This window comes from Myxine glutinosa, chromosome 8 (genome assembly GCF_964187855.1).
Source record: "Myxine glutinosa chromosome 8, kmMyxGlut1.1, whole genome shotgun sequence".
NCBI lineage: Eukaryota > Metazoa > Chordata > Myxini > Myxiniformes > Myxinidae > Myxine > Myxine glutinosa.
In genome coordinates, this window is record NC_136268.1 from 36,701,186 (window position 1) to 36,726,330 (window position 25,145).

The 25,145-nt window shown below is 43.5% G+C and overlaps 1 protein-coding gene across 2 annotated transcripts in view; it reads left to right on the top strand.

The window, feature by feature from the left end:
* Nucleotides 1-25,145, top strand: part of LOC137432422 (protein phosphatase 3 catalytic subunit alpha) — a 235,892-nt gene that overhangs the window by 140,263 nt on the left and 70,484 nt on the right. For both annotated transcript variants that reach the window (XM_078783189.1, XM_078783190.1), the window contains exons 3-6: nt 16,294-16,418; nt 16,966-17,077; nt 18,902-19,047; nt 21,977-22,116. In XM_078783189.1, coding sequence (XP_078639315.1) covers nt 16,294-16,418; nt 16,966-17,077; nt 18,902-19,047; nt 21,977-22,116 — 523 coding nt within the window. The remainder of the gene's footprint in view (nt 1-16,293; nt 16,419-16,965; nt 17,078-18,901; nt 19,048-21,976; nt 22,117-25,145) is intronic.

Below are 25,145 nucleotides of genomic sequence, written 5' to 3' on the forward strand. Positions count from 1 at the left end.
GTGGAACAAAACAAAAAAAGCTGAAAAATTTACTAAATCTTATGCTATTCCACACAGAAATTCTAAAATGGCCCGGACAATATTATTGGCACCTTTTAGAAGTTGTTAGAAAGAATTCGATTTCAAGCAGGTGATTCTCCTTTACTTTGGAATTGAAGTCAACTGTGGTGAGTTGCAGGTGCCTGCAATATGACCCTAAGCACACAGCCAAAGCAACATTTGAATGGCTTCAGAACAAGAGCATGAAAGTACTTGAGTAGCCCAGCCAAAGTTCAGACTTGAATCACATTAATAAAATTTGTGGAAAGGTCTGAAGATTACTGTTCACTGACACTCCCCATCCAACTTGACAGAGCTTGAGTAAATCTGCAAGGATGCTCTCGCGAGATCATGGCGAGGTCACGTCTTTTCGAAGCTGTTCCATGTGCTCACGCTTTCGAAGCTAAGTGATCTTTCACATTTGTGTTTTTGGCGTATCTTTATCTTTCTTTCGGTGTATGTACCTATTGGGGTGACTTTAATAGGTTTCTCGGTGTTGGTTTTTCATACCTGTGTACAGAATCGTCGGTTTTTTTCGTATCGTGTATTCTGAGGCCTAGTGTAGTGCGAGTAGTAGTAGGCTACCGTGACCTCAGACCTTGGCTTGAGGCTTTTGTTTTTTGTCTCAGCGGTTCTTCGATCGTGCTGCAACTACTGTCGGTCTCTGTTTTTCACGGTCTTTTCACCCATACTCCCTTGTTTTAAAATCTCAAAAAAAAAACCTAAAATTTTTTTTCCTTCCCTGTTCTTATCCGCTTGTACGTTCTTATTTGTTCTTTCGTTCTTCGTTCTTTTGCTCTTTCGTTCTTCGTTATTTGTTCTTTCGTTCTTCGACCACGTTGTTCAAGATCACGTGATCAAGTTGTTAATACATGTTTCATCTGTCCCCTGAAGAACTTTATTATTATGTCATATTCTATAACACTTTTTTCTACTTCTTCTATAAAAGGATGCTTTTGACTTGCTCACCAATTCTATTCATTCAAAAAAAAAATTCCATCTCTTACAGTGCATCTTTCATTCATTCCCTAAACTCTCCAGAACTCCACCCATCCTTCAGCGTCCTCAAACGTATTTTTGACTCGAATGTCTCAAGAAACTCATTTTGCAATAAATTTTCGTTTCCCATAAATCGTACACTTTTCAAAATCCAATCTCACCCCTCCCCTCCAAATCTTCCCCATCACCCATCTCTGTCAAATCTTCCCCCTTGCCCCTCCCCCCCAAATCTTCCCAAACACCCATCCCTTTCAAATCTCCCCCCCTGCCCCTTCCCTCCTAAACTCCCCCCACACCCCTCCCCTCCGAGACTCTCCCTCATTCCTCCCCTCCTAGACTCCCCTCTCACCCCTCCTCCTCAAAGCGTCCTCCCCGCTTCTTCCCCCTTCCAACTTTCACCTTCATCTTCCTCAACCTTCTGCCTCACTCTTCTCCCTCCTCAAATAACACCTCACTGCGCCTCACCCAAACACCATCAAACCTTTTGTCCGCCCCATTCTTCCCTTTCTCCAAGCTATTCTGTAATCTCTGACACACCTGCAACAGCTCTCCCTACCTCTTCCTCCTCTTCCACATCCTGCCCTACCGCTCCCCCCCCCCCCCCCCCTGTTCTGTATCCGATGCTCCCCCTTCCTCTTCCTTAACAGTATGGACCTCAAACATCCGGGGCCTTCGCTCAAACTTAACTGATCTCTCCATACAGGTTGCTTCTGACAAACCAGACGTGATCTGCTTAACAGAAACCTTCCTCCTTCATGATGTCTCTGATTCCTTGGTATCTCTCCCAGGTTACTCCCTCCTCCGGTATGATAGACCTGAGCCTCGTTCTGGAGGTGGGGTTGCTATCTTTATAAAAAACTCTCTTCCTCACTCGCCCTGCACTGCCCTCTCTCCACCTCACCCCCAGGAATACCTTTGGCTACGGCTTCCCCTTCGCTCCCACCTTTTGTTCATATGCGTGTTGTACCTTCCACCAAACAGTGATGACTCCATCTACATCTCGCTGTCTGATAATATGGACCAACTTCTATCTACCCATCCCAACTCTCTCTTCCTCATATGTGGTGATTTCAACTGTCACCATGCCAGTTGGCTGGGGGTGGGTACCTCTCTCACCAGCCATGGTTCTTCAGCAAAGGACTTCTGTGACTCACTGGGACTGACACAATCTGTCAATTTCCCAACCCGGATCTCAGTCAACGGAGAATCTTCTCTTCTGGACTTGGTTATGACTAACTTCCCTGAAAATGTCTGCTGCTCTTCTTCTGCTCCAATCGGCTCTTCTGATCATGTGCTTGTTAAAGTGGACATCTCTCTGACCATTTTCAGAGAGCCTCCTCAGCGTCGACGAGTCTGGCATTTCGCTCAGGCCAACTGGCACGGTCTTCAAGCAGCCATCAATCATCTGGACTGGTCTCCCATCTCTACTGCCTCTGACATCAACTCATCCTGGGAATTCTTCCAAAGTAAATTGCTCTCTCTCATGCACAGTTTTATCCCTTCTCGTCTTCAGTTGTCATACCCTTCCTCCCGTCCATGGTACACGGAATCTTGTGGTGAGGCTATTGCCCAGAAACAACTTGCTTTCGTCTCCTGGAAAGCAAATCCAACGGAAGGAAATCTCATTTCCTTTCACAAAGCCCGAAACAAGTGTGTGTCCACCCTCAGGAGAGCCAGGAAACAATATCTCTCCGTCTTCAGGACCGAACTCTCTTATCTGTCTCCCTCTTCCAAATCCTGGTGGCGTCTGGTAAAATCTGTTTCTGGTGTTTGTTCCCCCTCCATCCCCTCCCTCACCTTAAATGGCCACACGGCTGACTCCGCACGTGAAAAAGCCGAATGCCTCAACTCTGTGTTTGCCTCTAAATCTTGTGTCCCAAACCCATCCCTCTCTGTACCCACTGTACCCAGTCGTACCCAGCTGCTCCTGGACTCTGTGTCCTTTCCTCCTGACAAGGTGTAAAAGTGTCTGTCAACCCTCGACTCTGATTCTGCAACTGGACCTGACGGCATCAGCCCACGGGTCCTAAAATCATGTTCTTCCGCTCTTTCACTCCCTCTCTCTGTTCTCTTCATCCTCTCTTTTGCTCAAGGTCATCTTCCATCTGCTTGGAAATCTGCCAACATCACCGCTTTGCACAAAAAAGGTGCAAAAACAGATCCCAGCAACTACAGACCAATCAGCCTTCTCCCAATTATCAGCAAGGTCATGGAATCCATCATTGCTTCAGATATGAAATCTTTCCTCTTCTCCAATGGCTTGATCTCTGATCATCAATTTGGTTTCAGACCTGGACACTCCACTCTGGACATGCTGCTTCTGCTTTCTCAACAATGGATGGAGGTCCTCAATGCCAAACAGGAAATTAGAGCAGTCTCCCTTGACATATCACGTGCCTTCGATACAGTCTGGCACCCCGCTCTGCTCACCAAACTCTCCTCTTTTGGTATCCATGGAAATCTCCACGCATGGCTGGCGGACTTCCTCTCTAGTCGTAGTCAACGTGTGGCCCTGAATGGGTTTCTCTCATCTCCTCTTCCTGTTCAGGCTGGAGTTCCCCAAGGCAGTGTTCTGGGCCCTGTGCTTTTTCTGGTCTTCATCAATGATCTCTCTGACTCTCTTGAAAATCCTCTCTATCTCTTTGCTGACGACTCTACTCTCTGTCGCTCCATTCTTCATCCCTCAGATCGGCAGTCTGCAGCCTCCTCACTCTCTGCAGACCTTGACAAAATCACAGACTTGGCAAACAAGTGGAACATGTCTTTCAATCCTGACAAATCTCACACTCTTACGATGTCTCTCCGAAAAGACCGACTGGACAACCCTCCCATCCACTTTCTGAATAATCCTCTCCAAGAAGTTCTGTCACTCAACCTTTTGGGTCTCACTATCTGCCATGATCTTTCCTGGAAAAACCACATTTCAAATCTGGCCTCCAAAGCCAGTCGCCGACTGGGCATCCTCCGTCGTGCGAAGTCCTTCCTTGGCACACCTGAGCTCCTCACCACATACAAGGCTTTCATCCGCAGCTCAATGGAATACTGCTCTCCCCTCTGGGCTGGTGCTCCTGCCTCACACCCAGCTCGCCTTCGCGCTGTTGAAACCAAAGCATTCAGAATCATTGGAATCTCCCGCGATGAAGCTAACTCCAAGGGCCTCTCACTCACTCACCGCAGGCAGGTTGGTGGTCTTTCTGTCTTCTACCGACTCCTCTCTGGCCTTGCCCCCCCAGCTCTCTCTGGGCTCTCTCCCGCAAATATTCCTACAGGTCGCACAAGATCTGCCTGCAACCCTCCTTTGGTTAAACTGCCAAAATCAAGACTCTCTGCTCACCTTCACTCCTTCATTCCTCTTTTCTCCCGCCTCTGGAACAAACTCCCTCACTCTCTTCAATCCCACTCCACCCTCCAGGTCTTTAAAACAGCTGTTCACCACCATCTCTTATCTTCCCCCATCCAAAACCTTGATCTTTTCTACCCCCGCTAATTTTACCCCAATTCCACTTTTTTGAAATACCAACTTCTGTCCTGGAAGTCCTTGGTGTCCTTGTGTTTTATACTTCTCCCTCCACCCCCCCCCCCCCCTTCCCATGCCTCCTCCCCCCGGGCCCTCTCCCTTCCACACATCTCCCTGCTCTCGGATGTTGTGTTTGTGTGCTTCCCCTTTTCTCCCCATCTTGTCTTCCGCTCCCTCTTTTTGTGTATTTTGTTTGTCTGGTCGATTTGTTTGTGAAGTAAATGTTCGCTCTTTCACGAGCCTCGATTCAGTATACCAAAAAAATAAATAAATAAATAAATAAATGACCCATTCAACCAGTTTGAATCGAGAAAAGGAGTCATTCTGCTGTTTTGTGTCACTGTGTGTACCGCAATGAGCATGGAGCAAAGAAAGAAAACCAGAGAATTGTCTGAGGAGGTCAGACACAAGATTTTAGCCAAGCATGGGCATTCTCAAGGCTACAAGTCCATCTCCAGATACCTTGATGTGTTCACCGTACACAATGTTATCAGGAAGTTTAAGGCCTGTGGCACAAGCCAACCTGCCTGGACGTGGCCGCAAGACAAAACTTGATCGAACTTTGCAGCGAAGGATTGTTCAAATGGTGGAGAAAGCATCTCGATCAACTGCCAAACAGATTCAAGCTGACCTTCAGACACAGGTATGACAGTTTCAACTCGCACCATCTGTCACCAACTCAATGAAAGGGGGTTCCATGGTAGGAGACCCAGGTGGACCCCACTGCTGAGAGAGAGACGTAAGAAAGCCCGACTGGAATTTTCCAAAACACACCTGAACAAGCCAAAATCCTTCTGGGAGAATGTCCTGTGGACAGATGAAACCAAATTAGAGCCTTTTGGTAACGCACATCATCTCTATGTTTACAGAAAACAAAATGAAGCCTTCAAAGAAAAGAACACCTTCCCTACAATCAAACATGAATGTGTGTGCATGGCATCATGAAATCAGGAGATTACCAAGGCATTTTGGAGCGCAATGCTCAACCCAGTGTTAGAAAGGTGGGTCTCCATCGAAGGTCATGGGTCTTGCAGCAGGACTATGACCCCAAACACACTTCAAAAAGCACCCAGGAATGGTTCAAGACAAAACGCTGGACTGTTCTGAAGTGGCCAGCAATGAGTCCAGATCTAAATCCCATTGAACACCTGTGGGGGAGATCTGAAAATATCAGTTGGGAGAAGGCACCCTTCAAATCTGGGAGAACTGGAGCAGTTTGCATAAGAAGAGTGGGCCAAACTGCCAGTAGAGTGGTGTAGGAAGCTCATTCATGGCTATAGGAAGCGCTTGACTGCAGTTATTTCGTCCAAAGGCGGTGCTACCAAATATTATGTCAAGGGTGTCAATAATTTTGTCAATGCCATTTCTTTTTTTATTTTCTGATTTAAAAGGATATATTAAGTTCTGAATGAAAAAGAAAGGTTCTGTAATACAGTCATGCGGCGCTTCACGTCCGTCCGAACAACGTCCGATCGCTTATACGTCCGTCGCCCATAAAAATAATAAGAAAATAATGGGGATATAAAAAACCCGTTCAGACAACGGGACGTAGCAGATGTAAGTGGCCTTAGAGCGGGCGCGCTCACGCATGCATCACGTGTTCTTAAACAAACGCAGCGCAACCAGCCCTAGTGGTAGCAGCAGCAAGAAACAACTCAAGAGCATTGATTTGGAGGAGAAGCAGAAAATAATAAGACAGCGTGAGGGCGGCAAATCTGTGAATGCTATCGTATGTGATTTTGGCATGTCGCACTCTACGATCACGACGATAATGAAAAACAAAAGCAGGAGCCGACTACGACAGAGTTTTCCGCAAGCTCTGGCTGGTTCAAGCGCTTCAAACATCGCTATGGGCTTCATAACGTGAAAGTCAGCGGCGAGTCGGCGAGTGCAGATTCTACAGCAGCAGCGGAATTCATCGATACCTTGGACAAGCTTATCGTCGAGGGAGGATATTTGCCCCAGCAAATAATTAATATTGACGAAACCTCCTTGTTTTGGAAGAGGATGCCTGAAAGGTCATTCATACACAAGGAGGCCTCGACGAACCTCAGCCAGGTCCTTCACGTATATAGAAATAAGAAAGGGCCATCAGATTTAAGGATATGATACTGCATCTCCCTCTCAATCAGTGAACAGTGTACTGTTTAATTTTACTTTACTATACAGTACTGTACCTATTTTACTGTATGTATGTTATACCTGTATTTTTTTACTACAATATATAACCTAATGTAGACATTATGTTATTTTATTAGCCTTCTTAACCTCTGTGTTTCATTAGTTGTATACGTTATCTCGTGAATTTAATCAATATTGTACAGTTCAAGTACACTGCAATATTCCACATACACGTAAGTATAAATACAAAGTTCACAATGTGATGTTCGGACAACGTCCAATTCGGTCAACGTCACGTTTCCAAGAACGTATCAAGGACATTAAGCGACGCATGACGGTATTAACAACAGGGAAATAAAGAATTGTGGCGACCAAATATTTTGTCAAGTTCAACTTATTTTTGGAGAAAATTGTGAGTTATTTGAAAAAAGTGCAAGGGTGCCAATAATTTTGGCCACGACTGTACTTTGTTTAATATTGAAGGATATCACCAATCTTTGCAGGGCAGGGAACTTCCACTTCCCTACTATAGGATCTCACAGGTTTTGTTTCCAAAGCTAATGAGTTGTAATTAGACTGTGGCTTAAACCCTCCATGGCAATGTTAAATTAAACCCTCCATGTAATTAGACTTAAACCCTCCATACCTCCATAGGCGGTAAACAACAACAACAACAACAACAACAACAACAACAACAACATGCATGACGATACAGCGATACAGCACAGTTGGACGATACAGCTGCATCAAAACAATGAATGGTGATCATTCTTGGGCTCAAGCCAGGAGTCACTACTACCATTAGAATAAAAGGCGGGGCACAGTTGGACGATTTCATGGCATTTGAGCTCTCTTTAATGTAAACAACATAGCTGAATAATACAGTCTCTTGAGCATCTGTACATTTCTCTCCATATTGATTTTTTAACATGGTATAGGCTTGTGGAATAGCTTGGACACAGAAAAGATCAGGACACAACATACCCAAGGAGAGAGCAGGAGAAAGGGGAAACGTCAACAGCAGAACAGATGGAGAAGGTTGACGGAGACGGACAAACAAGGGATGCTGGTAATGATGAGTGGAGGAGAGAAAGCAAGGGGTGAGAAAGATGGCTAAGCAAAATTTTGGGACGAGTTGGGGGTGGTTTCACATGTTCAGAAAATATCATGGTTTTGGATGTGGGATGACTTGAGATGTTGGTGAACAGGCATCCTGAAGACCTGGAAGGAAGAATGAGCTTGAATAATGTGGAAGGTGGTTCGATAGGCGGTAAACAACAACAACAACAACAACAACAACAACAACATGCATTTTAAAGGCCATTTTCCCTGCTAGAGCGGGGGTTAGCCTTGCGGTCCCCATGACAATCTTCTCCATTTTGCCCTATTTTCTGCATCTCTCCTTGTTAACCCCCTTGCCCGCATTTCTTCTTCCACCATCTTTATCCAAGTCTTTCTCGGTCTGCCCCGTCCTCTACTTCCTTCTACATTCATTTCCATCACTCTTCTCAACCAGTCACTTTCATCCTTCCTCAACACATGATCAAACCATCTCAACCTGTTCCTCTTCACAGCATCAATCACAGGCTCTATTCCCATCATCTTTCGCAATTCATCATTTGTCTTCCTCTCTCTCAATGATACTCCGCACATCCATTGAACCATTCGCATTTCCACCCTTTCCAACCTTCGTTGCTGCTCTACGTTCATTACCCATGTCTCGCTCCCATAAATCATAACACTTCTCACACATGCAGCATACACCTTTCCCTTCAGCTTCAGCGACACTCCCCACCTCATCAGCACGCCACTCAGTTCCCGAAACTTCTTCCATGCACATCTCACTCCAGCAACCGTTGCCGAGTCTGATCCACCTTCTCCATTCAGCATGTCTCCGAGGTAGCAAAATGTTTTCACACCTTCCAGCTTAACGCCGTCTCCAAGATCCAACTCAACATTTCCTCCATCTGCAGCTCCCTCTGTGCACACCTTACATTTGAATGTCGCTGCCACACTGGTTAATGACCCTCTCAGACCACTACATTTTTGATGAACCCACTCAGCGCACATTGTACATTGAATGGAATTCACTCCGACACCCTTCCTATACACAGCACAGGGCCACTTCCCAGTTCTTTCCACCTCACCACATGCTTTACCACTTGCCATCACCTTCGTCTTTCCGATATTCACCTTCAGACCTTTTGTCTCCATACATTCCTTCCACTTGTTCATCTTTTCCTTCAGTCCATCCATACTTTCCGCAATCAACACCAGATCATCTGCATACAACAACTCCCACGGTAAACCCTCCTTTACGTTCTGAGCCAGCACCTCCATCACAGCTACAAATAGTAGTGGACTTAGTCCTACGATCACGTAGGACTAAGTCCCCTGATGCACTCCCACCTTCACCTCCAACTCACCACTGTTCCCGTCCTTCGTCCTTACAGCTGTGCGCGCTCTTTTGTACATTGCCATCACAACTCTGATCAACCATTCCTCCACTCCTAACTTCCTCAATGCCCATGTCAATACTTTGCATGGAACCCTATCGAATGCTTTCTCCAGATCAACAAACCCAAGAAACAACTTCTTCCTCTTCTCCATGTACTTCTCCTGCAACTGCCTCACAATAAAAAGCGCGTCTGTCATTCCTCTTCCTGGCATAAATCCAAACTGCATTTCGTCGATCTTCACTTTCTTCCTTATCCTCCTCTCCAACACCCTTTCCAATACCTTCATTCCATGCTCCAATAACTATTGCTCGGTACGAGCCACACTCCAGAGGGTCACCTTTCCACTTGTATAGAGGGACGAGGGTACTCGGTTCCCAATCCACTTGAATGCGGCCTTCTTTCACCACCAGATTACAGATCTCTGTCATTCTCTTCACACCCCAACTTCCTGCTGCCTTCAACATATCTCCCACAACTCCCGTCGGCCCTCCCGCTTTTCTACGCTTCATTGCTTTTATCGCTTCCTCAACTTCCATCTCAGTTATCTTCTCTGCCGGTCCTAAAACTGGGTTACTCTCTATGTTGCCATCCCATTCATTCTCTGTATTCAACAGCATTTCTATATATCTTTTCCATCTTCCTTTAATTCCATCTGGGTCCACAACGATTTGTCCCACTTCATCCTTCAAGCAACTCACCCCCATCACATCACACCTCTCTTTCGCTATCTGCTTTGCAATCCTGAATACTGCTCTCTGACCCTCTTCCGAATCCAAGTGTTCTCCGAACATTTTCCTACATGCCTCCTGCGCCTTTGCTATCTCTTTCTTTGCAGCCTTCTTGGCTGCCTAATAACTTTCATGCTCTGCTGTTTCTGCTCCCGTACCTTTCGCCTTCTGCCACTCCTTGAACTTCTTCTTCTTCTTCTTCTTCTTCTTGTCAATCCTCTTTCCAACTTCATCATCCCACCACCATGTTTCCGAGTGCCTCGGTGGTCCTTTTGTCCATCCACATACCTCACCAACGGCTCCCATCAGACTAGCTTTCATTGACATCCAACCACTTTCAAGCTCAACCACATCATCCTCTACCCTACTCAGCCTCTCTTTTAATGCCTCCCTTACTGTCACCTATTTCAACCTCCACACCTTCATTCTCGGTTGGTACTTCACCCGCCGAGCTCTCCTCGCACCTTTCACCCTGATGTCGCAGACAACCAAGTGGTGTTGTGAAACAGCCTCCTCCCCCTGGATCACCTTTGTGTCCCGGAGGTGCCCCCTATCTCGCCTACGTACCAGCAGGTAGTCAACGGATGTCGTCGACCCACCTGACGTGTATGTAACAAGCTTATTATCCTCTTTCTGGAACTGAGTATTACAAATCAACAAATCAGCTCCATCAGCAAGCTCCAAAATCCTTTCACCTTCTCCATTTCTCACACCATATCCGTAACCCCCATGAACTCCCTCAAAACCTTCACGCAGGCACCATACTCCTTCCCACATGTCCATTTAGGTCTCCTCCTACCACAACAACTTCCGCATCTTTCACATTTTCCATCAGCTTCTCTATCGCACACAGAACTTGTCCTTCTCTTCATCGCTCCGACCAACCTGCGGATCATATCCCGAGATGACGTTCACCAAGAGCTTTCCAATCATAATTTTCACCATCATCAACCTGTCACTTACTCTAGTCACACTCACCACACTGTCTACAAACTCCTCAGAAAACAGGACATCAACACCATTCATGCCCTCCAGGCACCCTTGCCATACAAACTTGTATTTCTGTCCCTGCCTACCCTTCACCATTCTCACACCACTTCCCTTCCATCTCGTCTCTTGCACACAAGATATGTCAACTCTTCTTCTGACCAATACTTCCACCACTTCTCCTGATCTCCCTGTCATTGTCCCTACATTCCATGTCCCAAACCTCAGAAACCGATCTCCACTTCAGGCTGTACCCTGCCCATATGTAGTTGTAATTGTCATGGTTCTCTTTTTGAGGCAATGTTTTTATGGCCGGATGCCCTTCCTGACGCCAACCCTCTTCGTCGTCTCTTACGACCCGCAGGGATACGGTGTACCTATTCTAATCCAGGGTAAACACTGGGAAACGTTTAAAACATGGAAATTCTGGGGGGAAAGGGGGGTTGGGGGGGGGGGGGCGGAGGGCGGCGTCGGCATTACGGCTGCGGTTTAAAGATATTTAAATAATATTTAAACAAAACCATGAAAAATAATCTGGGAAAAGTCTCTAAGTGAGGACGTGGATTTGAGAAAGAAGGAGCAGAGGTGGAAGAAAAACGAGATATAGGGGGCGGGGCACAAGTCGAGACGAGGAGGAGAGCGAACAAGCACGTGTCCGGGAGGAGAGAAAGAATTAATAAAGATTTTTTTTTGTTTGTTTATTTGTTTGTTTTGTTTTTAAAACGTTGTACAAAGGGTAAGATGTTCGTGAGAGGTCGGGGGGAGAAAAGAAAATCAAAGAAACAAGCAAATACTATGTATACTATGTAGGAAAGAACTTGTATTCACAAAATACTGACGGGGCGGGGGGGGGGGGGGGGAGCCTGGAAACGACTAATTACATGAGGTGCGAACCGCGCATGAGGTGCGAACAAAAAACGACTAATTACACACAAATTTGCAATAATTACAAAACCAAAACTAAATAGAAACACACAATAACACATACACAATAAAATAACCAGTGGAAATTTGACAAAGGCACGAATGGGAAAATACTCAAACTTTGATGTCGTGGAGAGATCGAAGCAAGCCGCCTCGCTCGAGGGACCGGAAGCGGAACGTAAAATGAGCCATAAATAAATTATAAATTCCATAGGCGGTAAAATGAGGAATAAATGAGTGGAGGTAAGCAGCGGTTCTGGATATAGGCAGTGTCACTAGCAGGGGGGTTGTTGTTGTACCGAATGTGTCCTGCAGATATCTGGTGGGGGGAAAGAGTATGGTGAGGGAGGAGGGTGCACGAGCAAAAATGAGGCTGAAGAATACAGACAACTGACCTGTTGTCGATAGCGAAGTGAGAGGTGCATGGACTCGGCTTCATCGCAAGAGAATATAATGATATTGAAAGCCTTGGGTTCCACAACATCAAGCTGGGCAAGATGTGTGGCAGGGGAGCCAGGCCAGAAGGGGAGATCAGAACTCCATAAAGCTGTGGATGAAAGCCTTACATGTGGATATGAGTTCAGATGTTTCAAGAAAGGACTTTGCATGATGGAGGATGCTCAGTCGGCATCTGGCTTTGGAGACCAACTTTAAAATGTGGCTTGTCCAAGAGAGATCGTTGCTGAGTGTGAGGCCCAAGAGTTTAAGTGACTGAACCTCTTTCATAGGGTTGTTGAGAAAGTAAATTGGAGGATTTGCGGTACGGGCCTTTCTGAAAGAGAGAGAGTGAGTGAGTGAGTGTGTGAGATTTCTCAGGATTGAAAGATGTATTCCATGTGTTTGACCAGATTGTGATTTGGCCAAGGTATGAGGAGAGGGAAGAGGCTGCTGCCTGTCTGTCAAAAGGATGAACGATATCTCCACAGGGAGTGGAGTCATCAGCAAAGAGATAAAGAGGATTTTCCAGAGTCGGTGAGATCATTGATGAAGATTAGGAATAAGAAGTTGCCTAGAGCACTGCCTTGGGGTACTCCACCCTTGACTGGGAGAGGAGAAGCAAGAGTGCCGATGAGAACCGCTGTACTAGTAAAGTGCCTTCAGAAAGTTTTCACACCCCTCGACTTTTTTCACATTTTGTTGTGTTACAGCCTGAATTTAAAATGGATTATATTGAGAAGTTGTTGTCACTGAGCTACACATAAAATACGCAATTTGGTGTCTGTCTGACGATTTTTGACCACAATACATTCGGTTGTTACTTGTCCAATATCAACCGAACTTGATAGGATGACCAAGGGTCACACGATGAAGGTTGCCGCGCATTCATTTTCCCTCCTCCCCATGATGGTATTCTCCACCAAGAGGGGTTTCCCCACCAATGGGGTTGCATGTTGAGGTGTATATCCTTGTTAAGATAGCTTTTATTGTGGCGTTTTTCCGAGGCCGCTTCTAATAACAACAACACTAAATTTAATATCATAATATTAATGTTATTAGAAAACAATATTAATACTAATAATATCCCATCTACCCGAGGTTTTTCCTCCTTCAACAACACCGTATTAACGTGTTCAAATAGCTTATTGTGCCATTTTTGTGTGAGCTCCCCTACCAGAAGTAAAACTACAGTATTATAAACCACAAACACATTTGATTACCTTTTTAAACAGTCGCTACTGCTGTTTAACACTAAACTGAAAGTGAGGGAACCCGGGGTATGTTTAGTTACTAAGAAGCTGGCTAGCGCTTGCCAAGCCAGCCGTTCCTTAGCAACAGTTTTGAATGGAGTGCTTGCTCGAATGCTTAAACCACTGGGGGAGGGCTCTACAAGAAGCCAGGTACACTACTCACAATAAGTTAAGGGATATTGTGGGAGTGAGTTTATTTTTTTTTATAGGGGTTAGGGTTAGGGAATTGAAATCAAGAATTCTGTGTTTTTTCACACATTAATAACCATAGAATTAGGACCAACAACTTTTTTCAACATAATTAATACACAAAATCAACCACACCGAAGAACCTACCAATATCCCTAACTTATTGTGAGTAGTGTAAGTGAACACATCCCGATGTTTTCGAGGCGCAACCTTAGATCTACTGTGGTCTATATACCTCAGAGAGGATGATAACATGACCCTTCCTGCTGCTCCCGCAGGGAACGGGTGTACTAGTTCATCTAAATGTGTCATTTTTGGTTGGGGTTGAATGCTTTTGCATGCCACTGTAAACTTCCCCACTATGGGATCTCACACTCTGAACTTTTACACAGATGGCACAAGATATGCCCTGAACAGCATCAGTGATATGATATTGTTACTCATCCAAGGACTGTGGGTGCATGGCATAAAACTGCCTTCGGTTAAACACCAAAATAAATTGTAGGGATTCAGGTCAAGGGTTTTGTGGGAGATGGGCTAAGCAAAGGGTCCACCACAGCTTATCCATTTATTGGGGAACGTTGAATCAAAGAATTCTCGAACAAACAGCTCGTTCACAAGAAAAAGAAAACGAATACTAATTGAAAGAGAAAGTGGACATGTTGACTACTAAACAAAACTTTAAACATCACTCTAACTGGTACAGATAAGTTTCCAATGTATTCATTAAAGTTTGTGTGCGTGTGTGTGTGTGTGTGCGTGCGCGCGTTTTATTGTCCCCCGTCGCTCAGCGGAGCGAAAGGGGGACTATGGCTTTCCCGTCCGTCCGTCCGTCCGTGCGTGCGGGCGTGCGTGCGTAAGCGAAGGACCGCATTCGAATTTAGTGTGTGGGTGCAACCCACGTCAAAATCCAAGATGGCCGCCGCCATGTATGTCTGATGCCATGTATGTCTGAACCTTGTAACCTGCATATCTTGAAAAATAAGCGAAGTACCAACTTCTAATCTAGTGTGTGGGTGTATCCAGGCATAAGGAAGAACGCTATTGAAAATTGGGTCGCCACGTCAAAATCCAAAATGGCCGCCGCCATGTATGTCTGAACCTTGTGAGATGAATATCTTGAAAAATAAGCGAAGTACCAACTTCTAATTTGGCGTGTGGGTGTATCTCGGCATAAGGACGAACGCTATTGAAAATTGGGTCGCCACGTCAAAATCCAAGATGGCCGCCACCATATATATGTCTGAAACTTGTGAGCGAAATATCTCGAAAAATAAGCGAAGTACCAACGTCTAATCTGGTGTGTGGGTGTATCTAGGCACAAGGAAGAACGCTGTTTAAAATCGGGTCGCCATGTCAAAAGCCAAGATGGCCGCCGCCATGTATGTCTGAAACTTGAGATGAATATCTTGAAAAATAAGCGAAGTACCAACTTCTAATTTGGCGTGTAGGTGTATCTCGGCATAAAGACGAACGCTATTGAAAATTGGGTCGCCACGTCAAAATCCAAGATGGCCGCCACAATATATATATGTCTGAAACTTGTGAGCGAAATATCTCGAAAAATAAGCGAAGTACCAACTTCTAATCTGGTGTGTGGGTGTATCTAGGCACAAGGAAGAACGCTGTTTAAAATTGGGTCGCCACGTCAAAATCCAAGATGGCCGCCGCCATGTATATGTCTGATGCCATGTATGTCTGAACCTTGTAACCTGCATATCTTGAAAAATAAGCGAAGTACCAACTTCTAATCTGGTGTGTGGGTGTACCTAGGCATAAGGAAGAAAGCTCTTGAAATTTGGGTCGCCACGTCAAAATCCAAGATGGCCACCGCCATGTATGTCTAAACCTTGTGAGATGAATATCTTGAAAAATAAGCGAAGTACCAACTTCTAATCTGGTGTTTGGGTGTATCTCGGCATAAGGAAGAATGCTATTGAAAATTGGGTCGCCACGTCAAAATCCAAGATGGCCGCCACCATATATATGTCTGACCCTTGTGAGCGAAATATCTTGAAAAATAAGCGAAGTACCAACTTCTAATCTGGTGTGTGGGTGTATCTAGGCATAAGGAAGAACGTTATTGAAAATTGGGTCGCCACGTCAAAATCCAAGATGGCCGCCGCCATGTATGTCTGAATCTTGTGAGAAGAATATCTTGAAAGATAAGCGAAGTACCAACTTCTAATTTGGTGTGTGGGTGTATCTCGGCATAAGGAAGACCGCTATTGTAAAGTGGGTCACCACGTCAAAATCCAGGACGGCCGCCACCATATATATGTCTGAACCTTATTAGCGAAATATCTTGAAAAATAAGCGAAGTACCTTCTGGTGTGTGGGTGCATCTAGGCATAAGGAAGAACGCTATTGAAAATTGGGTCGCCACGTCAAAATCCAAGATGGCCGCCTCCATGTTTGTCTGACCCTTGTGAGCGAAATATCATATCATAGCATGTTTTCTGCGTGTTCCACTTTGTCAACTCACATCACTTCCCCGACGGGGGACCTAGGCGTAACGCTTGTTTCTTCAAAATTGACCCTGCTTTTTATGACTTCTTCCCCACAACTTCTAACTTTTCTACAACAAGAGGTCATTCTGATTAAAGTTTAAAGTGGTATTATATATATGGTCCTCTTTGCAGTGTGCGGTGACATCCATGGACAATTCTTTGACTTGATGAAACTTTTCGAAGTGGGTGGCTCACCAGCCAACACTCGCTACCTCTTCTTGGGGGATTACGTGGACAGAGGCTATTTCAGCATTGAGGTACATTTATGGTGTTTTACGATACCTAGCATTTCTACATGTTCCATATGTACTGCCCCAATAAGCAAGCAACCTTTCATTTATTTATTTTTAACCTGTGGATTTTGTTTAATTGCAACAAATGTGCTGCAATGGGCATCTTTTAAAGTCAGTTGAGTGTCTATTATTATTATTTATATTAATGTTTTTTTTGTGTGTATGTGGCATTGAAGTTGTGTCAATGGTAAATTTAATTATTGTGCCTTTGAGTACCTATCTTGTTACTGATGTTTGCTCGAAAACGTCTTCTTAGTTTGTTTTGTTATCCTAATCGGTTGAATAGTGGGTTAAAAAGCTCTCCTTATATTTTGAGTTGTGTAATTCTCGACCACATGCTAATTACCCAAAGTGCCAAGTTGTCTCTGAGTTGATTGCCCTCTGACTCTGCTGACAGTCTGTAGCAGTGAATAATAATAAAAGAAAATCCAGCTCGGCTAAGAGTCACAAATGTACCTGCTGATGTATTTTTTTTTCTAAAATCCTCACAAAGCACTATCATGCTTTGCAGTGTGTGCTGTACTTGTGGGCACTAAAAATACTGTATCCTACCACACTTTTTCTGTTGCGTGGCAACCACGAGTGCCGACATCTCACAGAATACTTCACCTTCAAGCAGGAATGTAAGTTCGGGAAATGTTAACTGGAAATAATTGCATGATCTATACTCTATAATATTGGAACCTAATTTGTGTAGGATTGTGGGAATGCTAAAACACAATTTTCATGTTGTCTGCATCACTTGTCCTTCAATAACTTTCCCACATAAATTTGATGACATTGTTGCACCCTGAATTTTTGATGTAGTTTTATCTGGCTTGCAGTTCTCTCTTCCCCTCCCAAAAGAGGTGGGGGAAAGCTTGAGGTTGTTTTGTCGAATCAATTTCAAGTACAGGTGCATTTTGTTTGCTAAAAATCAGAGATTGTAAAGCTTCATGCTACAATTCGTTTGAAAGTTTTCAAAATTTATTTTGTTTGGCACATTTGTCTTTTCTTTTTGTTTTCTTTCTCCAAACATACTGTATACTTCCATCCCAAAAAATCGTTTTTGTTTTAAATATTTTTAACCAAAATTTTAACCAGATTTCACTCCGAGTCTGGGAGATCGGTGGTCAAAACCCTGGCCGAGTCATACCAAAGACTCTAAAAATGGTACGTGCTGCTTCCTTGCTTTAAATTCTGCATTTAAAAGGATAAGCGCACGGACAATCCCTATCTGTAGGTTCCTCTTCAGAAAATGTCCCGGTGAGTGCGATGTGGTGACGTCGCGGGTACCCAGAGTGCCTCCGTGAGTGACGGCCCTTCCCCCAAGGTGTGTGGTGTGTATGCATGTATGTCAGCTCCACTAGAAGCCTTAGCTCCTGTTTAAAAAATAATAATCATGTTTAGGGTTAGGGTTTTTATAATAAAGGGAAGAGGAACAACAATTTAATCCCCCAAAATTAAAATTTTAATCACTTACTGTGACTCACATAATGTAAAAAGTTTGCAGTGTTGTGAGTCTCCTCCTGTCTTTCCACATGCTGCGAGCCCATGCATGATGAGAACGAACATTTTAATGTCATTCCTTTAAATAAATAAAAATGCTGTTTAAATACCATTTCCTACTCCAGGTATAAGTCTTTTAGCAATGTGCTTGCAGATAAAACACTGCACCTTTATCCTTGTAGCGAACTTTAAAACATCTGCGTACAATTTGGATGAGCAGTTAATATGAGGAAACCTGTCATTAACCCATGTTTTCAAGACACTGGCATTAAACTATTATTTTTATCTCCACAAACTGTGCATTACAGGCATCTGAGCTGAGCTTGTGTTGGAAGGTGATAGGCCAAACTCTCTAAATGCAAAAATTATGTTGAAACCATTGGAAGACAAAAACAACCTCATTATCTCAGACATATCTAACAGAGGTGTATTGGATAATATGAGCCGCCACTGAAACGTCAGCATGAATTTGTCAGCAAATAGCAGACCTGCAGCAAAAATGCATCTCCAGTTCAAGTCTTGACTCGAGTCATGCTCATTTGACAAGACATCCATAGAGCCTGAACTTTTCTGCAATGTACTGTTTAACCATTTGTAAGTTGTATTTGATGTAGATGGTGTTCCAACTAGAACTCGAGTGAGATTTTCCTCATCGATTGTTTTGCTGGTGACCTAATTGGATTCGAGGTACGTAGAAGTCCTTGAATGGTCGGATTTTTTTCCCCCTGCCTTGTGGAGTGGAGTGGAGCTTGGAGCCTGGAGCTTGGAGTTTGGAGAGGAATGGGTGCAACAAGCAAATTCTTAGATTTTTTTTCTTCCAAATTTTAGATACATTTTCATTCTGATATTTTGCCTCCTTACCATCAGAGCACTCTGCCATCTTCTGCGAAGCTCTTTGCTGCTTGTATCTGGGGATCCTGTGAAATCCTTGTGCCAGCAAGCGTCGTGTGATGTTGCAGGCAAGATAAAATACACAGAGCACGTGTACGATGCCTGCATGGACGCGTTCGACTGCCTGCCCCTTGCTGCCCTCATGAATCAGCAGTTTCTGTGCGTGCATGGTGGACTTTCTCCTGAGGTCCACAATCTGGATGATATCCGCAAGGCATGTACCTCAATGTCTTTCCCATTTTCCATGACCCCTTTCTCAAAAAATAGTTTTGCTATTCTCATTTCTCATTTATCATACCAATCTCCTTCCTTCTGTGTTTTGTCCGAGGCTGTTCACTTCCTTTTTCAATTTTTATTTTTCCTCCTCTTCCCCACACCCCCAATACGTAAATGGGCCTTAGAATATATCTGGTATTTTTTGCAGAGCGGGGTTCATAAAGCATTGTGTCAATGAGGATACCCGGACCGGACGGTGGACGTGCTATTTCTAGGGGCAGACTCGTGACCTCCGGGGACAAAAGAATAATGTACAGGGAGTCCTCGACTTATGAACAAGTTGCTTTCCAAATAATTTTTCATAAGTTGGATATTCTTAAGGGTGTAGTACTGGTGAAAAATTGAGAAAACTACATAGGTACCTTTGAGAGGCCTTTACACAAAAACAAAGTCAAGTTAATATCTAATTTTCAGTTTTTCTTGAAAGATATAATCTTGGCTTTAACTCAGACCAGTTTCAACGCTTCTTTGTCATATTACATGCATATAATTTGCATTAATTAGACCGTCAATAAAAAACAAGGAAAAACAAAGAACACATTTCTACTTCTATCTTCTATGTCACCTATCATTCTTTTCACACAAAACTTGGTACATGTATTATACATGTGTTACTCTACTACCTGATGAGAGGATTTTGTGAAATTATGTCAAATGTTCACTAATTAGCTAATTATGCCAATTACCAGATAAAACTTGGTTGTCCTTCAATAAATCCACAATGGCTACTCCTATAAACAAAAGCCTTCATCATTTTAAAGGAAGTGATATTCTGAATATCCTGTCCAAATTTCAGCCCAAAAGAATGATGCAAATTAAAGTTATAACAGATTTCATGCATGCAAAATGCAAAATATTATATTGAATTGAATTGAAATTTGAATTTTTCAATATTTAGGGGTACTTATATGACCTCTAATAGCATGATTCTTGTTTATAAGACTATAAGGAAACTGTTCAGCTTAAAAAAAAAAAAAAAAATCACCTGTTCACCAGTACTACACCCTTAAGTCAGAACTCAATTTCCCATAAACTGTGTTATTTACTGAAATACACAATTATGACGGTTGAACTCTTTACATCTCATGGAAGAAAGGGTCACGTTCCGCCCAACCAATGAGTGCTCCGCCCATGATCCGTTTGCACGAGCGACCATTCATGTCTCAAACATTAAAAAATATATTAAATAAATAGTAATAATAAAAATAGCTCATGCGGATAAGTCCAGGTATTCGTAAGTCAGGCGTTTGTAAGTCGGGGACTCCCTGTATATTTACTCTAATAACCTGAAAACATTAATGTACACTTAAAATAATATACAATACAATATATTAGTAATTAGTACTCTATCCTTAACACTTTCTATTTCAGCTCTATGCTGATGCGTTTACTTGGCACTTGGTGCTCATTTTGCAATTTTGGTGGCATAAGGGCACGAGAATGAACACTTCACACACTTCAAAAACATGTTATACAAATAATTCCAAAGGTGGTGGAGTCAATCTGGTGGTGAACAGACCAGGAAGACAACAATATTACATATGTAATGTGCATGCTGATTGGTTTAGAGGAGAGTAAACTTGCTCAGAGACATCCTCTAATTGGTTGTCAGAGATGTCAACACAAAGTCGTGTTTATGGTCGACGCGGTGCATTTAAACTTGTAACTTTTGACTCACTTGATGGATTAAAAAAAAAAAGTTTTCATTTTTTAGGTAATTAAAACTTGACTATTTTAAAATCCCACTAAAGTTAAACCCCACAAACCGTGGTCGTGCATTGTGGGGTATTACTGTACCACTTCCACTCACTAACTACTTCGCTACTTCTGTCTTCTTTACTCTTCTGTTCTTGTTAATCTTCTCTTATCTCACTCTTTTCTCTCTCCTCCTTCCTCCTTGCTCGTCCTCCTCCTCCCCTTCCTCATCGTCCAGCCACCCCCCTCTTCCTCATCCCCTCCTCCCCTCTTCCTCGCCCCATGCCCCCTCTCTCTAAGCCTGCTTCCCCCTCTTACTCATACTCTTCTTACTCGTACCTCCCCCTCTTCCTCCTCCTCCCCCCCCCCCTATTCTTCGTCCTTCCCCCCTCTTTCTCATCTCCTCCCCCTCCTCTTCCTTGCCCTCTCCCCCTCTTCCTCATCCTCCTTCCCCCCTCTTCCTAGTCCTCCTTCCCCCCTCTTCCTAGTCCTCCTTCCCCCCTCTTCGTCATCCGCCTTCCCCGCCCTTCATCCTCCTACGCCCCTCTTCCTCATCCTCCTATCCCCCTCTTCCTCATCCTCCTTCCCCCCTTTTTTCTTCGTCCTCCCCCCCACCCCTCTTTCTCGTCCCCCTCCCCCATATCTCTCCCTGCCCACCTCTTTCTCCCTGCCCACCTCTTCCTTCCTCCACTCCCTCCTCTTCCTCCCCCATCCTCTTTCTCCTCCTCACCCCATCCTCCCCCTGCTCCACCCTCTTCTCCCTCCCCCACTCTTCCTCATCCTTCCCTCTCACCCCCCCCCCCCCACTCTTCCTTATCTTCCTCCCCACCCTCTATCTTATGCACATCCCTCCTCCTCCTTTTACCCCCACCCTCCTCCCTCATCATCCTCCTCTCCTCTTTTACTACTCCCCTCTCCTCTTTTACTACTCCCCTCTCCTCTTTTACTACTCCTCTCTCCTCTTTTACGAATCCTCTCTCCTCTTTTGCTACTCCTCTCTCCTCTCTCCGCTTTTGCTACTCCTCTCTCCTCTCTCCGCTTTTGCTACTCCTCTCTCCTCTTTTTCTACTCCTTTCCTTTTTTCTCCCACCATAGATCTTTGTTTTCAGTTTATATATACCAATTGTTAGTAATGGAACAGGAGCTGACTGATTATGCTTGTGTGTTTACAGCTAGACAGATTTAAAGAACCTCCTGCTTTTGGGCCCATGTGTGATTTGCTATGGTCTGATCCATCGGAGGATTTTGGCAGTGAAAAAACTCAAGAATACTTCTCTCACAACACTGTTCGAGGTTGCTCATATTTCTACAGGTATTTAGGACATCTGCTTAGCTTGGGGTATGGTATGAAGTTTAAATTCTACGTATTGCTGTATGTTGGGGAGTGTGCTGGCGTGAACATTGGGTTTGTGTTCTGCAATTCGAGACAAGTATTGCGTGGATGTAAATCCAAAGATTTCTTGCAATGTCTGGAGACATCTCTAAGTGGGCATGTAAGAACTAATGAATTTGACAAAACACATCAGAGAAAGTTATCTTGATTCAGGTATTGGATAAAATTATGAATTGTCGAGATAAGATACTTTATGAATATTTTGAGACAAGCATGCATACATGCATACATGCATTCATAAAGACATGCATGTTTATATTACTTACATTAGACTTTTATTAAGCTGAACATAAATTAACTTGTGTTATGATTAATAGTCCATGACACAGACCATTCATCAGAGCAAATACCTTAATCACTCGCGTCTAAGCCGCACTTTTTCCCTCAGAAATATCTGTCAAAATTTGGGTTGTGTAATATCCACGAGAACCAAAGTGAACGCTGTATTTCTCCAGCGAAGCACAAATGTCGAAGCAGGTCACATGTTATGAAGCGTAAATACGCTGGGTCCACGAATGTTGGGACCGCGAATGTTGAGGACGACTGTACTTATCTACTGAATATGAATGAATGATCGTTTTAAGGCCATTTTTCCCCGATAGAGTGGGGGTTAGCCTTGCGGGCCCCATGACCACATCCCTTTTTGAGGCAATGTTTTTTTTGTTTGTTTGTTTTTATGGCCGGATGCCCTTCCTGACGCCAACCCTTAGTCGCCTCTTATGATGCGCAGGGATACAGTGTACCTATTCTAAATCGGGGTACACACTGGGATCATTAATCCCAGCAAGCTGGTACTCAATTTGCCGACCTGGAAGGATGACAGGCTGAGTCAACCCCCCTGGCATTCATTCAGCGATCGACCAGGATTTGAACTCAGGATCCTAGGATCCCAAGCCGGCACCCTAACCGCTAAGCCAACACCAGGACACTTGCTAATCCATTAAATAAACCTCGTACATTCTGTTACTCTTCACAAGACGACGGACTCATTATTATTGTTATTATTATTTTGAAATTTGAGTCTATGTTAAATGCTGTATTCAAATACATAATGTATCCAAAAATTGAGATTTGCCCAGATTCACCTTGGTTCTTTGAGTCGATTCCATACCCTACACTTTACAATAATGGGATGTTCTGAAAATACAACGCTCTAAGACAAATCTTGGTCGATGGACAGAATGTAAGTTTGGTACTGGCCTCCATTGTCCAAATGCACTGCAAGTATATCTGTCCATCATCATCCTCCATAGCAGCTTGGTCTTCATCTCCATCGAGTGTATACGTTAAAGGTAAGCAAATCTTTTTCGCCTTCTTAAATTCTGTTCACATTTCTATTGCTATTTTTGAGTTTCTGGAAACTCAAAATGCATGGAGCCCAATGTACAATACATTTGCAAACTAAATTAAAATGGAATGGCTTTTGGTTGAGTGATAACTCTAACTTAAAAAGGGCATTTTTGAATTGCTTGTATTTTAATTTTGGGATCTATCACCTGAGGATTGTATTCAAATTGCTGCATTGAAATTGGCGGATATTCATATGAATGTTCAAATTGGTGGTATGTACACTCTAATGTAGTTTAGCTGTACAGTGTACATGTCGTTTATACAATGTGTAATGAAAATTTTCCTGCCTTCCAATATAATATCAAATTGAAGGTTCTTTTTCTTCATCATTTGCATTACCTCATTTCTTTAATGGTTACTTTACTGCCTAAATTTACAGGAATTATTTGATTAACTTGTGCAATAAACCAATACAATTTGCATTATTGCCCTTGAAAGTATGAAGAAAGTTCCAGGTTGTGTTTATTGACGTTTAGGCTATGAGAATGATTTAACAAAATTATCTGAAATGTGTAAAATCTAGTTTGAAAAATTGTAAACAAAATGTGTATTACAAAGCACATCGTAAATTCCACAGTCAAGTGAGAAGTCTAGTAACGCTCAAGGTTAGAGTATGCAAATTTGTAGCTTTTTTTTTTAATTATACACATTTTTGAAGAATAGGACAGAAAGGATTACTTGTGTTGGTGTGGAGTGTACATAGGAAGTTCAGTGAGTGGCTTCTTCATAGTAACGACAATAAAAGTAATTGTAGATTGCAAGCAGTGTATGTAGAGAAGTATTAGTAGAAGCATTGGTTGTGTGGACACATAATTCCATAATTCCCAGACAGGGTCTGTGGATCCCATCCCGTCCACCTCCCCACCCCGCCCCCCCCATTCCACCCCTCCTCTCCTTTGTTTGAATGCTGTGATATTCAATTTACGTGCAATAACATGTCATATTGCTGATTCAGCAGTTACAACTGTGGCACATTGCTTGGTCAGCATGCTTGCTCTACTAGCCTCCTTTATCCCACTGGATGAATGTGATCAACAAGGTCATAACTTTTAGAAGGCAGCATGATGTAAAATGACAACTTACCAGGAATATGTTTAAAAATCGTGACAGAAATGGTGAAAATATTTGACTTTGCTGACTCTGCACTTGTGCTGCCTACTGGTGGACCAACCCAGTTTCCAGGTTACATCTTACATGCAATATGCTAACATTCTGGGATGATATGATAAATGGATACCTCTAAGTTAATTTAATTGTAACATAAGGAACCATTCCTAAAGTTGAAATGCGTTTTGGTAGCCTTTTTTTTTTTTTATGTTCCATTTTTTAAAATGGTTGCCACAGCTGAAATATGACTTTGTCTGGGTGGCTCCACTTCTGAAAATTATGTTGGCATCATACTCTATAACTATGCCAAGTTTCATGCTTATACGTCAAAACCCACAATTCATCAAAATTTTGTCACATATCTGCCACACAATTTGAGGGGCAGCAATTCATTCAGCTCCTCTTGGAGTCCTTCAGAATTCACGTACCTGCCGAGAAGAGCAACCTAAGTAATATCTGTAGAAAAGAGAGAGAGAGCCAACTTTGCGGCA